This window comes from Littorina saxatilis, unplaced genomic scaffold, assembly GCF_037325665.1.
Source record: "Littorina saxatilis isolate snail1 unplaced genomic scaffold, US_GU_Lsax_2.0 scaffold_1185, whole genome shotgun sequence".
Taxonomy (NCBI): domain Eukaryota; kingdom Metazoa; phylum Mollusca; class Gastropoda; order Littorinimorpha; family Littorinidae; genus Littorina; species Littorina saxatilis.
In genome coordinates this window covers 22,083-37,000 of record NW_027126952.1, presented here as the reverse complement: position 1 = coordinate 37,000, position 14,918 = coordinate 22,083, and the positions used below count along the sequence as shown (strand labels likewise).

The 14,918-nt window shown below is 42.0% G+C and overlaps 1 protein-coding gene and 1 long non-coding RNA gene across 2 annotated transcripts; one reads left to right on the top strand and one right to left on the bottom strand.

The window, feature by feature from the left end:
• Positions 1-3,348: 3,348 nt before the first annotated feature.
• Positions 3,349-11,255, bottom strand: LOC138955427 (uncharacterized). Its single transcript, XM_070327039.1, has 9 exons — positions 11,202-11,255; positions 8,435-8,527; positions 7,940-8,032; positions 7,446-7,538; positions 6,951-7,043; positions 6,456-6,548; positions 5,962-6,054; positions 4,973-5,065; positions 3,349-4,570 (listed from the first exon to the last, which is right to left on the bottom strand). The coding sequence occupies exons 1-9, from the start codon at positions 11,253-11,255 to the stop codon at positions 4,154-4,156; spliced, it is 1,122 nt and encodes a 373-aa protein (XP_070183140.1). The 3' UTR covers positions 3,349-4,153.
• An 836-nt stretch (positions 11,256-12,091) lies between these two features.
• LOC138955428 (uncharacterized) lies at positions 12,092-13,056 on the top strand. Its single transcript, XR_011452226.1, has 2 exons — positions 12,092-12,226; positions 12,516-13,056. It is a non-coding gene; the product is annotated as an uncharacterized lncRNA (long non-coding RNA).
• Positions 13,057-14,918: the final 1,862 nt, after the last annotated feature.

Here is a 14,918-nt window from a genome sequence, read left to right as displayed (position 1 = left end):
TTTTATATTAATTCTCTTCGTGAGTTTCTGAGAGAGAGAGAGAGAGAGAGAGAGAGAGAGAGAGAGAGAGAGAGAGAGAGAGAGAGAGAGAGAGAGAGAGAGAGAGAGAGAGAGAGAGAGAGAGAGAGAGAGAGACGTACTACAGAATCAGCCCCGATTGGTGAAATAGTCATACGGTGCAAAATGGTAAAAGTTTGTTCTCTCCCTCAATCAAGACTGCTAATACAAGAATAATCTCCGTCAATTATATCAATGAACAGAAGAATTAGAAGGACTGAGAAAAAACATAAGAAGAAGAAGAAGAAGGAAGAAAGAAGAAGAAGACACGGTGAAGAAGAAGAAGAAGAAGAAGATGATGAAGATGATGATGATGATAATGATTGGCTTCTTTGGGTAATTGTGTGCTTGTTTGATTATAAGGAGCAAACTGTCTTCGTCAGACATAAACAAACACAAGCAAACGCATCATCTTTTTATTTTATTTTTAATAAATATTATTATATGAAGCAAATTTGACACAAAATAGAAATGAACATACATCTTAACCCAAAATACAATTTAATTTGCCAGTTTTAAAACTTGAATTACTTAGATTGAGTTTCAGTACAGACTCTTATCGCTGTCTCAAACATCCCATTTATCACGCATGCGTGCTCAAAAAGATCCCACACTCTCTGTGAAAGTCTAAGGGCTTGGAAACACGACCACACGTGTGCGAGGAAAAAGGTAAATAGGTACCGCCACACAAAATGGCAGTTCGCTTTTTAAAAGCTACTGCTTTTTGTTGATGTTTTTCAAGACGATATCGTTTTTGAACACTAATGAGCAAGAGTGAAGTTTTTTTAAATGGACATACACTACTTGGTAAATATATACTCGAAACAGGCAACCAAACATTAATTAAAGGACCAAATATTAGTTTCTTCACTGTATTCTTAACTCAGAATGTCTACAACAAATGTATGTGTTCAATAAGACAAATCTGACATTTTGTGAGCAAATACAAATACCAAATGACATTTAAAAAAAACAATACATGAATCATCAAAAACACTGCACTTGTAAAGTTTACAAATCAACAAAAACACTGCACTCGTAAAGTTTATGAATCAGCAAATACAGTGCACTCGTAAAGTTTATGCATCAACAAAAACACTGCACTCGTAAAGTTTATGAATCAGCAAAAACAGTGCACTCGTGAAGTTTATGAATCAACAAAAACACTGCACTCGTAAAGTTTAAAAGCAAAGACAACAAATCACAAGAGAACTTGAACAAATGCCATAGCATTTTCAATGTCAAAATGTACCCAAACGTGCATTCATCCCTGGCTGCTGAAGGTTGACTTTAAATAGTTTCACAATTTTTATTTTACACTCTGATGCACAATGGTTGTAAATAGTAAACAGACTTAGTTGCAAACATTCAAGGTTCATGTAATTGATTTAATGCTAGACTGACTGACGGATAGACTGATGGATTAATACATTAATTTTACGATCGACCATTAGATTTCACAAGGACAATAAACAGATCGAGGCGAACCTTTGGAATATGTGCTAGACTGTGTCAGACATGGGTGATACTGGAATTAATTCTACACGACATATTTTAGCATCCTTCTTCTTTGTTGTTGTTGTTGAACTTGTTGTTGTTGTTGTTGTTGTTGGTGTTGTTGTTGTTGTTGTTGTTGCTGCTGCTGTTGTTTTGTTTTTATAAAATAGTATGTACAACTGACTCACAAACATAGATACACAATTTATTCATCTAAAAACATATTTGCACGTTTCAAATAGCATCAGTTGATTAACAACACTTTTCTTCTGTCTAAAACCGGAACAAATGGACTACGAATGTCAACAACAAAAACAGGAATAAAAACAAAAGGTTACGTTGATAGACTGTTTAAATACAGATGTCGTGCCGAATTCACGGAATTGCCGAATTCGCGTAATCGGCAACATTTTTGCCCACTTCGCGTGATCGGCAAAACGCTGCCTATTACGCGAAACCGGCAGCGTTCTGCCGAAAATGCGTAAAGGCTTCTAAAATTTGCCCATTTGGCAAAATCGGCAGCCAGTCTGTTACTTTTTGTGTCACAGTAACATTGCAGTTACATTTCTTTACCTCCCTATTATGGTTTGTATGGTCTGTGCTGGTCTGTTCATTTTATTTTATGCTGCTTGTTATCGCGCGCATATTTCAACATACGGATTCAAGGAGCAGGGATTTATTTATGCCGTGTGAGATGGAATTTTTTTACACAATACGTCACGCATTCACATCGGCCAGCAGATCGCAGCCATTTCGGCGCATATCCTACTTTTCACGGCCTATTATTCCAAGTCACACGGGTATTTTGGTGGACATTTTTATCTATGCCTATACAATTTTGCCAGGAAAGACCCTTTTGTCAATCGTGGGATCTTTAACGTGCACACCCCAATGTAGTGTACACGAAGGGACCTCGGTTTTTCGTCTCATCCGAAAGACTAGCACTTGAACCCACCACCTAGGTTAGGAAAGGGGGGAGAAAATTGCTAACGTCCTGACCCAGGGTCGAACTCGCAACCTCTCACTTCCGAGCGCAAGTGCGGGATTAGTCATCATCGAGACTTGCAATGGTTGGCTGGCATGAACCCCAAGATGAAGACGGGTCAACGGTTTTGGTGAGGCATAAAAGCATAGGACCTAATTGGCATAAACCGATCTAACCGATCTATTTTTTGCGCACCTTTTAAGAGTTAACATGACATTCCTAAAAAAAAATTCGGATTCAGGGAATAGTACAAAATACAGTGGGAGCATTATAGAATCTCATTGAAATTGAAATTTCCAATAGAATTATTTTAAATAATTAACAAACTGATTAATTAACTTTATAAGCTTCGGAGTTGGAAGGATTTCTTATAGTCTGGACCTAGTCGAACATTGCTTGATCAAAATGTCAATCAATTTCAATAAACATGAAGTTAACTTAGTGCGCCTTCACCTTTTGTGAAAAAAACGGATATTACAACATTGAAAACATTTATCTTAGCATCATGGAACACCCATCTGAGGATAATACCAGACAGAGGTCACAAGCAACATTTCATAAACATAATGTTCGGTATCAAAAAACAAGAAAGGTAGGTTATTGGAACGTTTGTTATTATAATGTTCGGTAGTTTTTATGGAATCGCCCTGCACACACACATGGGTGCATTGAAGTTGAAGGATTCTCTGGTTGAAGGTTTATTCTAAAATTATACAATACCAACTCTCTCTCTCTCTCTCTCTCTCTCTCTCTCTCTCTCTCTCTCTCTCTCTCTCTCTCTCTCTCTCTCTCTCTCTCTCTCTCTCTCTCTCTCTCTCTCTCTCTCTCTCTCTCTCTCTCGCAATGCATGAAGTGTGGAGTAAAATTTCCATTTTCTATATTACAAAGTGTTGATGTCGGGGTTGGGGGGCGAAAAGGCAAGGTGCTTAGAAAGTCCATGGCCATGGTAATTACAAAGAACTCTTCAGTTTTTCACACACACAAAAGCCCAGAGTGTTCGTACAATACACAAAGACTGCTCTTTTTACCAAGCCAGAACTTACTGCAAACATCTACCCTTCGTTGTTGTTTTTGGTGTTTACTTTTAACTATCCTATAGTTACAAATACATTTAAAACAAGAAATTCCTACGAGGTAGGAAAAACACCCCCGTCAAAGGGAAATAACCTTCTCAGTTGGTGGCAGTGACTGAGTGAGAATGGTTATTTCCCTTTGACCATTAAGATGTTCCTCTATAAGTCCTTGTATAATTTTAATCCACCAATAACTCCCTAACCGTGTGTTTGACTGGTCCCAATTTTTGTAAGGACCGTCTCAGGAATGTATAGAACCTGTTCACCAAGTTTGGTGACGATCGGTCCGTTCATTCTTGAGATCTATATGCGAACACAAACAAACAAACAAACAAACAAACACATCGAGCGAAACCTATACACACCCCTATACCGGGGGTGTAACAACGGGCCAGCTACTTGCACCGAAAAAGTATGAATAACAACTTTTATTTTCAATGACATGGTACTACTCTTGCCAAACAATGAAGCTCCGACTGAGCAGAGCACGTCCGCTCCACGAATTCGATTATACTCGATTTAACATTGTTACTGTTTGTAATCAAGGACGAAAAACAACATTTTCCATGGCCGCTGATAGTTCGTCGTCTTCAGCCTGTTGGATCTCCTGACGTACATGCTTTTGGTCTTCCAGCGGCCCAACGCTCGTTGGATCAATCCTTTCACAGATAAGGGGCATACTAATTGTGATCGAGTGTTCATTAGTGTCCAACACCTGGTTTAAATAAGGTTCATTTGATGCGCAGAGTGACATGTCGCTAAGAACGGGAGTATGTTCTACCTGATCGCACGTGTAGTTGTGCCTCAACTCGGGATGTTCGGCCTGCTTCCCAAATTTAAATTCTGAAGCCTGGAGCTTACCCACTTCCTGTTTGAATGGCTCCTCCCTTGCCTCCGTGTCTGTCTGAGTGAATGCCGATCTATACTGCGGAACCTGCTTAAAGGCACCATCCGACACCTGTAAACCAACAGATTATAATCACAGACACCGTCAAGCTTTTACATAAATTATAAACATCCTTTCGTTTGAACGCTTTTTCGCTAGAGAACATCCTAGCTGCTCGCTGTTGAGATCAAGCATTTTTCAACGAATGTATTTTGCGTCGACTTGCCAGTGGAACTCTTAAACCTCGTCATGGCGCTAGACAGAACTTTTGAAATCTATCAAATAAATTGACAGCTGGTGAAATAAACATTGTTTATAACAAGAAGGGCAAAGCCCATCCGACTCACATGCTTGACCTTTACATGACCTTGACCTTCTGGGTCAAGGTCAAATAACTAAACCTAGCAATGACATCATACACTAAGAACTGCTTTACACATTTTTCCTACCAAAATACATGTAACCTCGACCCACTTCCTGTTTGAATGGCTCCTCCCTTGCCTCCGTGTCTGTCTGAGTGAATGCCGATCCATACTGCGTAAGCTGCTTAAAGGCACCATCCGACACCTGTAAACCAACAGATTATAATCACAGACACCGTCAAGTTTTTGCATAAATTATAAACATTTTTTCGTTTGAACGCTTTTTCGCTAGAGAACATCCTAGCTGCTCGCTGTTGAGATCAAGCATTTTTCAACGAATGTATTTTGCGTCGACTTGCCAGTGGAACTCTTAAACCTCGTCATGGCGCTAGACAGAACTTTTGAAATCTATCAAATAAATTGACAGCTGGTGAAATAAACATTGTTTATAACAAGAAGGGCAAAGCCCATACGACTCACATGCTTGACCTTTACATGACCTTGACCTTCAGGGTCAAGGTCAAATAACTAAACCTAGCAATGACATCATACACTAAGAACTGCTTTACACATTTTTCCTACCAAAATACATGTAACCTTGACCCACTTCCTAATTGAATGGCTCCTCCCTTGCCTCCGTGTCTGTCTGAGTGAATGCCGATTCATACTGCGGAACCTGCTTAAAGGCACCATCCGACACCTGTAAACCAACAGATGATAATCACAGACACCGTCAAGCTTTTACATAAATTATAAACATTTTTTCGTTTGAACGCTTTTTCGCTAGAGAACATCCTAGCTGCTCGCTGTTGAGATCAAGCATTTTTCAACGAATGTATTTTGCGTCGACTTGCCAGTGGAACTCTTAAACCTCGTCATGGCGCTAGACTGAACTTTTGAAATTATCAAATAAATTGACAGCTGGTGAAATAAACATTGTTTATAACAAGAAGGGCAAAGCCCATACGACTCACATGCTTGACCTTTACATGACCTTGACCTTCAGGGTCAAGGTCAAATAACTAAACCTAGCAATGACATCATACACTAAGAACTGCTTTACACATTTTTCCTACCAAAATACATGTAACCTCGACCCACTTCCTGTTTGAATGGCTCCTCCCTTGCCTCCGTGTCTGTCTGAGTGAATGCCGATCCATACTGCGTAAGCTGCTTAAAGGCACCATCCGACACCTGTAAACCAACAGATTATAATCACAGACACCGTCAAGTTTTTGCATAAATTATAAACATCCTTTCGTTTGAACGCTTTTTCGCTAGAGAACATCCTAGCTGCTCGCTGTTGAGATCAAGCATTTTTCAACGAATGTATTTTGCGTCGACTTGCCAGTGGAACTCTTAAACCTCGTCATGGCGCTAGACTGAACTTTTGAAATTATCAAATAAATTGACAGCTGGTGAAATAAACATTGTTTATAACAAGAAGGGCAAAGCCCATACGACTCACATGCTTGACCTTTACATGACCTTGACCTTCAGGGTCAAGGTCAAATAGCTAAACCTAGCAATGACATCATACACTAAGAACTGCTTTACACATTTTTCCTACCAAAATACATGTAACCTTGACCCACTTCCTGTTTGAATGGCTCCTCCCTTGCCTCCGTGTCTGTCTGAGTGAATGCCGATCCATACTGCGTAAGCTGCTTAAAGGCACCATCCGACACCTGTAAACCAACAGATTATAATCACAGACACCGTCAAGTTTTTACATAAATTATAAACATCCTTTCGTTTGAACGCTTTTTTGCTAGAGAACATCCTAGCTGCTCGCTGTTGAGATCAAGCATTTTTCAACGAATGTATTTTGCGTCGACTTGCCAGTGGAACTCTTAAACCTCGTCATGGCGCTAGACAGAACTTTTGAAATCTATCAAATAAATTGACAGCTGGTGAAATAAACATTGTTTATAACAAGAAGGGCAAAGCCCATCCGACTCACATGCTTGACCTTTACATGACCTTGACCTTCAGGGTCAAGGTCAAATAGCTAAACCTAGCAATGACATCATACACTAAGAACTGCTTTACACATTTTTCCTACCAAAATACATGTAACCTTGACCCACTTCCTGTTTGAATGGCTCCTCCCTTGCCTCCGTGTCTGTCTGAGTGAATGCCGATCCATACTGCGTAAGCTGCTTAAAGGCACCATCCGACACCTGTAAACCAACAGATTATAATCACAGACACCGTCAAGTTTTTACATAAATTATAAACATCCTTTCGTTTGAACGCTTTTTTGCTAGAGAACATCCTAGCTGCTCGCTGTTGAGATCAAGCATTTTTCAACGAATGTATTTTGCGTCGACTTGCCAGTGGAACTCTTAAACCTCGTCATGGCGCTAGACTGAACTTTTGAAATCTATCAAATAAATTGACAGCTGGTGAAATAAACATTGTTTATAACAAGAAGGGCAAAGCCCATACGACTCACATGCTTGACCTTTACATGACCTTGACCTTCAGGGTCAAGGTCAAATAACTAAACCTAGCAATGACATCATACACTAAGAACTGCTTTACACATTTTTCCTACCAAAATACATGTAACCTTGACCCACTTCCTGTTTGAATGGCTCCTCCCTTGCCTCCGTGTCTGTCTGAGTGAATGCCGATCCATACTGCGTAAGCTGCTTAAAGGCACCATCCGACACCTGTAAACCAACAGATTATAATCACAGACACCGTCAAGCTTTTACATAAATTATAAACATCCTTTCGTTTGAACGCTTTTTCGCTAGAGAACATCCTAGCTGCTCGCTGTTGAGATCAAGCATTTTTCAACGAATGTATTTTGCGTCGACTTGCCAGTGGAACTCTTAAACCTCGTCATGGCGCTAGACTGAACTTTTGAAATTATCAAATAAATTGACAGCTGGTGAAATAAACATTGTTTATAACAAGAAGGGCAAAGCCCATACGACTCACATGCTTGACCTTTACATGACCTTGACCTTCAGGGTCAAGGTCAAATAACTAAACCTAGCAATGACATCATACACTAAGAACTGCTTTACACATTTTTCCTACCAAAATACATGTAACCTTGACCCACTTCCTGTTTGAATGGCTCCTCCCTTGCCTCCGTGTCTGTCTGAGTGAATGCCGATCCATACTGCGTAAGCTGCTTAAAGGCACCATCCGACACCTGTAAACCAACAGATTATAATCACAGACACCGTCAAGTTTTTGCATAAATTATAAACATCCTTTCGTTTGAACGCTTTTTCGTTAGAGAACATCCTATCTGCTCGCTGTTGAGATCAAGCATTTTTCAACGAATGTATTTTGCGTCGACTTGCCAGTGGAACTCTTAAACCTCGTCATGGCGCTAGACAGAACTTTTGAAATCTATCAAATAAATTGACAGCTGGTGAAATAAACATTGTTTATAACAAGAAGGGCAAAGCCCATACGACTCACATGCTTGACCTTTACATGACCTTGACCTTCAGGGTCAAGGTCAAATAACTAAACCTAGCAATGACATCATACACTAAGAACTGTTTTACACATTTTTCCTACCAAAATACATGTAACCTCGACCCACTTCCTGTTTGAATGGCTCCTCCCTTGCCTCCGTGTCTGTCTGAGTGAATGCCGATTCATACTGCGGAACCTGCTTAAAGGCACCATCCGACACCTGTAAACCAACAGATGATAATCACAGACACCGTCAAGCTTTTACATAAATTATAAACATTTTTTCGTTTGAACGCTTTTTCGCTAGAGAACATCCTAGCTGCTCGCTGTTGAGATCAAGCATTTTTCAACGAATGTATTTTGCGTCGACTTGCCAGTGGAACTCTTAAACCTCGTCATGGCGCTAGACTGAACTTTTGAAATTATCAAATAAATTGACAGCTGGTGAAATAAACATTGTTTATAACAAGAAGGGCAAAGCCCATACGACTCACATGCTTGACCTTTACATGACCTTGACCTTCAGGGTCAAGGTCAAATAACTAAACCTAGCAATGACATCATACACTAAGAACTGCTTTACACATTTTTCCTACCAAAATACATGTAACCTTGACCCAAGTTCAAGGTCATCCAAGGTCATGCAACAAAAAGCTGTTAATTCAAGACATAGGAAGTACAATGGTGCTTATTGGCTCTTTCTACCATGAGATATGGTCACTTTTAGTGGTTCACTACCTTATTTTGGTCACATTTCATAAGGGTCAAAGTGACCTTGACCTTGATCATATGTGACCAAATGTGTCTCATGATGAAAGCATAACATGTGCCCCACATAATTTTTAAGTTTGAAACAGTTATCTTCCATAGTTCAGGGTCAAGGTCACTTCAAAATATGTATACAATCCAACTTTAAAGGACCCTTGCGACCTTGACCTTGAAGCAAGGTCAACCAAACTGGTGTCCAAAGATAGGGCTTACATTGCCCTGTATAGCATACATAGCTAAGGTTGCCATTCTCGATAACTTCAGAAAAAAATGCGAAAATGTGAAAAATGGTCGTTTTTAAGACAACAATTATGGCCCCTGTGACCTTGAACTTGAAGTGAGGTCAAGTTGCCGCACATGTTTTTTGAGATCTTGTAACCATACACCATCAGGCCACATCAGGTGTTGATAGACTTAATAGTGTCCAAGAAATATCCAACGTTAAAGTTTTTCGGACGGACGGACGCCGGGACGGACGCCGGGACGGACGGACGGACGGACGGACGGACGGACGGACGGACGGACGGACGACTCGGGTGAGTACATAGACTCACTTTTGCTTCGCATGTGAGTCAAAAACCTGTTATCATCAAATCAAAGTCAGCACAATTCCAAGTTTTGAAAGTTGGGAGCCCAGATGTAGGTTAAGCGAAGTGCGTATGTGTGTGTATTGATTGGTGTTGTGAGATGCAGCTCTTTTCACTTGATGACAGGCAACTAGGCTGCCAAAACCCATCCAATTTTCCCCATGTTGAGAAGCTAGCTGACAAAGATTTCCGAGCATTTGACATTGTTGCTGTGCTTTTGTAGATTAAGTTATAGTGTGGGAACTCGTAGCAAGAAAACAGAACAATACTTCATTTCTTCGAAAAAACACACAATTTTCTCAAGAATTGCTCTTGAAAGTACCAAGAATCGTTTAAGAGAATGACACAAGTCATCTAAAGAGGCTAAAAGGGTGGAGAAAAAATTAAACACAATTCTTTTCAAAGGTAAACAAAACGTGGCAGGGTTGGTACTTCAAACACAAGATATCCGCGCAAATATGAGAATATATAGCCAAATATTAGCCAATAAGATATTAAACCCATCGCGTTGTGCAAAACACCCGTCGTCTGCTCAGAGAAAACTGCCGCACTTAATTATCCCCAAATCGCTTAATTTATATTGGATTGGATAAGATTTACAGTCCAGTGAGGTTACCCTCATGGAAATTCGGGCTGCTTTCTCCCCGGGGAAAGCGAGCTGCCATACATACGGCGCTACCCATATTTTTTGTTTTTTTCCTGCATGCGTGTATTCATGTTTCCTGAGACTTAATGCCGTGTGAGATGGAATTTTTTTACTATATTCCAGGTCCCACGGGTATTTGATGGACATTTTTATCTATGCCTATACAATTTTGCCAGGAAAGACCCTTTTGTCAATCGTGGGATCTTTAACGTGCACACCCCAATGTAGTGTACACGAAGGGACCTCGGTTTTTCGTCTCATCCGAAAGACTAGCACTTGAACCCACCACCTAGGTTAGGAAAGGGGGGAGAAAATTGCGGCCTGACCCAGGCCTGAACACGCAACCTCTCGCTCTATAGAATAAAACAACAGCTTAAATCGAAAATTTTATAAGTAAATTTTTATTTGATTAATATACTTACCCGAATCACATAAAGCATTGACACAGTCTAGGATGCTAAGGTCTGAAAAGGCTACCTGTCTTAAACAATTTTAAAGGGAAGCAACCCAACCACAAAAAGTGTAAACATAGCTATGGTAATGACCATATACCCGGGGAGTTACCTCCTATTTGGGGTATGTGAGGTCACTTCCACTACTACGACACGTGGTAACCTCATACGGCTTTAAAGAAAACTAAAAAACCATAAGTGGGGTTGGCGGGAGGGAATTAACTATGTGATTCGGGTAAGTATATTAATCAAATGAAAATTTACTCATAAAATTGTCGATTAAATTACATATTCTTACTCCGAATCACATAAAGCAAATAGCTTCAACAAGGCGGTGGGAAAGAAACATCCAACTCACTCTTAAAACCTTGCCAAAAACTGGCCTGCTGCCAAAAGGTCAGGAAGGGCCCAGTGAGAAAGAAAATCTAACTCACTCTAAACCCTTGCCAGGAACTGGCCCACTGCCAAAAAGGCAGGAAAGGACCCGAGAACCATCCTGATTGACAGCCGCGATGTCTCTCAGGCAAAAGTTGCGAAAGACAACATCAGAGAGCCAGTAAGCTGTGCCCAGCACTTCTTCCAATCTCCTGGACCGAACGGCCCAGAAAGAGACCCCAGCCTTGGATTAACCCGAGCCGAGTAGTGGGAAAGACAAGATGCCCCCCCCCCCCCCCCCACTTTCTATTGGAAGGAAATGCCAATGCCCTGGAAACGATCCGTGCATAAGGTTGTCCACCCAGTGCGGAGAAGAACAAACCTCACGAGACCGTAAGACAATCATGCCAAAGTACGCAAACCTTGGGATGGAGTGAAGCCCGAAAGGCCTGTGAGATAAAAGTCAGCTCCAGAGAAGAGTGACCAATCTCCAACAAAGATGTCACGATCTAGTGACATGGATCAAGAAAGTGTCACTCGGTGGGGTGCCTTCTCTTGGTCAATTGCGATAGAAAGCGCCTGTGCTTTCTGACAACGGGTGGGTTTTGCTGACAGCGCAGAACAAACACGGATATTGTGTCGCACGGATTTCACTGGGGTGATTTCTGCTGTCGAAGCAGAACTCAACTATATGTGACAAGGTTAGTCACGTGTTTTCGTCAAGGTTGTCTGTCTGAGACATGTTAACTGGACACTCGAAATTCAGCAGCGAGGAAGAAGGGTCGGTGTCAGAATTCTCCAAGTTTGATGGTTTTTCAACACGTTTAAATACTTTACTGGGTATCAACGTGCTATGCTACTTGCTAGTGAGGCTTGATAGGAACTCCATAGGACAGACCACCTTCTTCTTGGACACATGCTGTCTGACAGACGGGTCGTCAATTTCTCTTCACTGTGCGGGAAGGTATTTTCACCGCAGAAAGTAGTCGGCAAGAGGTTGAATGGGACATCGCTGTTGACGAACAGAGGCCATTCAAAGGAGGAAGCGGTTTTTGCTTCCATGAGAGTGCTACATTCATAGGCTTTTTGAGGTAATAATTCATTATTTAACGCTGTTGACGAGTCTGTGTTTGTGGAATGAAATACTCTCTGTTGTTCTTTCCAGGTTAGCGCATAATTTGCTCTTTGTGACGCTAAAATATTAATCTGTATATGGTTTTTGCAGATATGGAGAGAGGGAAGGAAATGGCTGATTTGTTGTTGTAAAAGTTCGTTTGTGCAGGCCCACGTGCTCGATGAGATATGTAAAGATGACATGTTTAAAGGTGGAGGTTGTTGGGTAGCTTGACATGTTTAGTGCACCGAGGCTTTTTGTTGCAGCCTTTCTTCATCTTCTACCGTTGCTGGCTGTTTTGCTGCCTATCTGCGGGACACTGTTAACTGCAGACGCTGTAACCGGGATCATCTGATATAACCAGCTAACCGGCTAACCAGCGACTGGGTGAGGCGCCTGATGTCTCCACTTTTCCCTGCTTCGTAACAACGCCAGCCGGCACTACATTCTACGGAGCAGTTGTGGAGACTATGAACTAATTACAGGCCGTCCACTCAGTGGCAAAACAAAGCTAAGTGCACCATGTCTTTGCACCCCGTTGACGACCGTTGTCATCTTTTATATTTGTGATTATATTCGAGTGGTGACAACGTGGGGTGTGTGACACCTGCATTAACCAGCACTTTAGGCAGATCAGTCATATTTCCTAACTTTACACGGGATCAGCGTGTTACTATAATTTTCTATATTCTAACTGGCATTTTGTCAGTGACCATTGGTTTTACGTTTTGAACGTAAAAGAACATATTTTGAGTGAAGTCTCGAGGGAGGTGGCGGGTTATTACATAAACAGGCGTCTGAAACTTATACTTTTGTTATTTCTATTTAATTGTATGACTGCGAGAGTGGATCGTGGTGTGGTTAGTTAGTTAGAAGTAACTAACCGTTTCATAATCACCTTATGTGACGAAAGAGAGAGAGAGAGACACCTGAGAACAAGGTACCAGAGCCCACCTCGACGAGAAAATCTCAAAAAAGAGACGGTTGCCAGTAATCCTCTACCAGTCCATGCGAAAGCAGAGAGAGAGGTAATACGAGGAAGCAGAGACTTACGAAAGTGCGTAAGCCACCGAAAGAGCGGAAATCACAGTGGTCGAAGCTGATGTGACCGGTGACCATAAACCAAAATGACTAAAAGCCAGAGTGTTCACAGATCAGTCTGCTTGAAGGTAAAAGAAAGTGAATCAAAAACCCAAAACAGAAAACAAGACTTATAAGCATAAACGGAAAACCGTGAAGCCGATCAGCCATAAGACTCCCGAGACAAGAGTTCTCAGGGAAAAACCGGAAGTAAACTTCGCGGCCAAATCAAGAAAAATTCCTGAGTTGGCCGAAAAACCAGACTGCGTCTGTCTACCTCTGAAAGACTGAGAGTCAGACGCGGAGATCAACGGGCAAACGCTGTAGTCATAGTTGCCTGTGGTAGAAGGGTGACTGTAAAAGGAAACCCGACCCAACGGAAGTCGTCCTGATTCACCTCATGCTAGGATGAGGGAGAAGAGGAAGAGCAAAATCCGAAGTCACAGGAACCGAAAATGCCATAGTCGCACCACGCTAGGCAGGAGACTATAGCACAGGCCAAGGCTGAGAGCCGTGATGCCCGAAGGACAGCCATTGTACCAAAGTACCCACAGTACACAGGTAAACGTAAGAAACGGAAGTTTCGGCTGCCAAATAAGATGCTGGGCTATAAGCCCACAGCAAAGAAAAACCGGAACATTAGCTAACCCTCTGCCAAAAGGAGAGGAGTAGCCAAAAACCTGAGAGTGGTGGTAAGCCACAAAGAATGACTCCTCAAACATCCATTGCCAAAGACAATGCCCCCTCAGGAAAATCTGAATGTTACTTCCGAGGCCAACTCAAGCGCACCTTAAGTTTGGACGAAACACCAGAACGCGTCTGATCGCTAGAGAAAGACAGAGTCAGACTCGGCGAAAGACAAACCAGGACCAAGTCCAGAAGCTTGTGGCAAAAAGCGAGAAACGGGGAAGCCTGAAGACAGAAACCCCACTCAAATGGAAATCGTCCTATCTCATCTCCTGCATAAGATGAGAATAAAGGAAAGAATGTCGAAGTCCGAAGCCACAAGAACAGGGAAAGCAACAACCACCACCACCAACAGGTGGAATGGCTGTTGCACCAGCCGAGGCTAAAAAACCTGGATGCCCTAAGGTCAGCCGTTGTTCCCAAAACCCAGACGTACCTATGAAACGTCTGTGAAAGAAACAACCTCTCCGGTTAAACCGGAAGTGCCACAGAAGCAGCAGCCCGTGGCTGAAACTACTGTTACACTAACTTAGGACTGAAGACAGTATACCCGAAGGCCAGCGCTAGATCCGACCGGAAGAGACCTCAGCGGGTGCTCGAGCTGATGGCCCTAGATCACTGTGAAAAGATCGGACTGACACATGAGCAAATATGCACTCATTAGATCGATGGGAGTCGCCCGACCTCACCACTCCCACAATTCATTGGCTGTGTACAGAGACCATCCAATAAAAAATTGCAAGGAGGAGACCCGCCCCGCCATCACCAAAGTGGAGGGCGGAGGGGGTGGTGAGATCGGGGGCACTTCCTTGGGGGGAGAGGCTTGCTGCTAGAGCTGCCCTTCTCCCTGCCCAAAAGTGATCTATTTCTCGAAACTCGAGAATCAGGCAGAGACTGCCTAT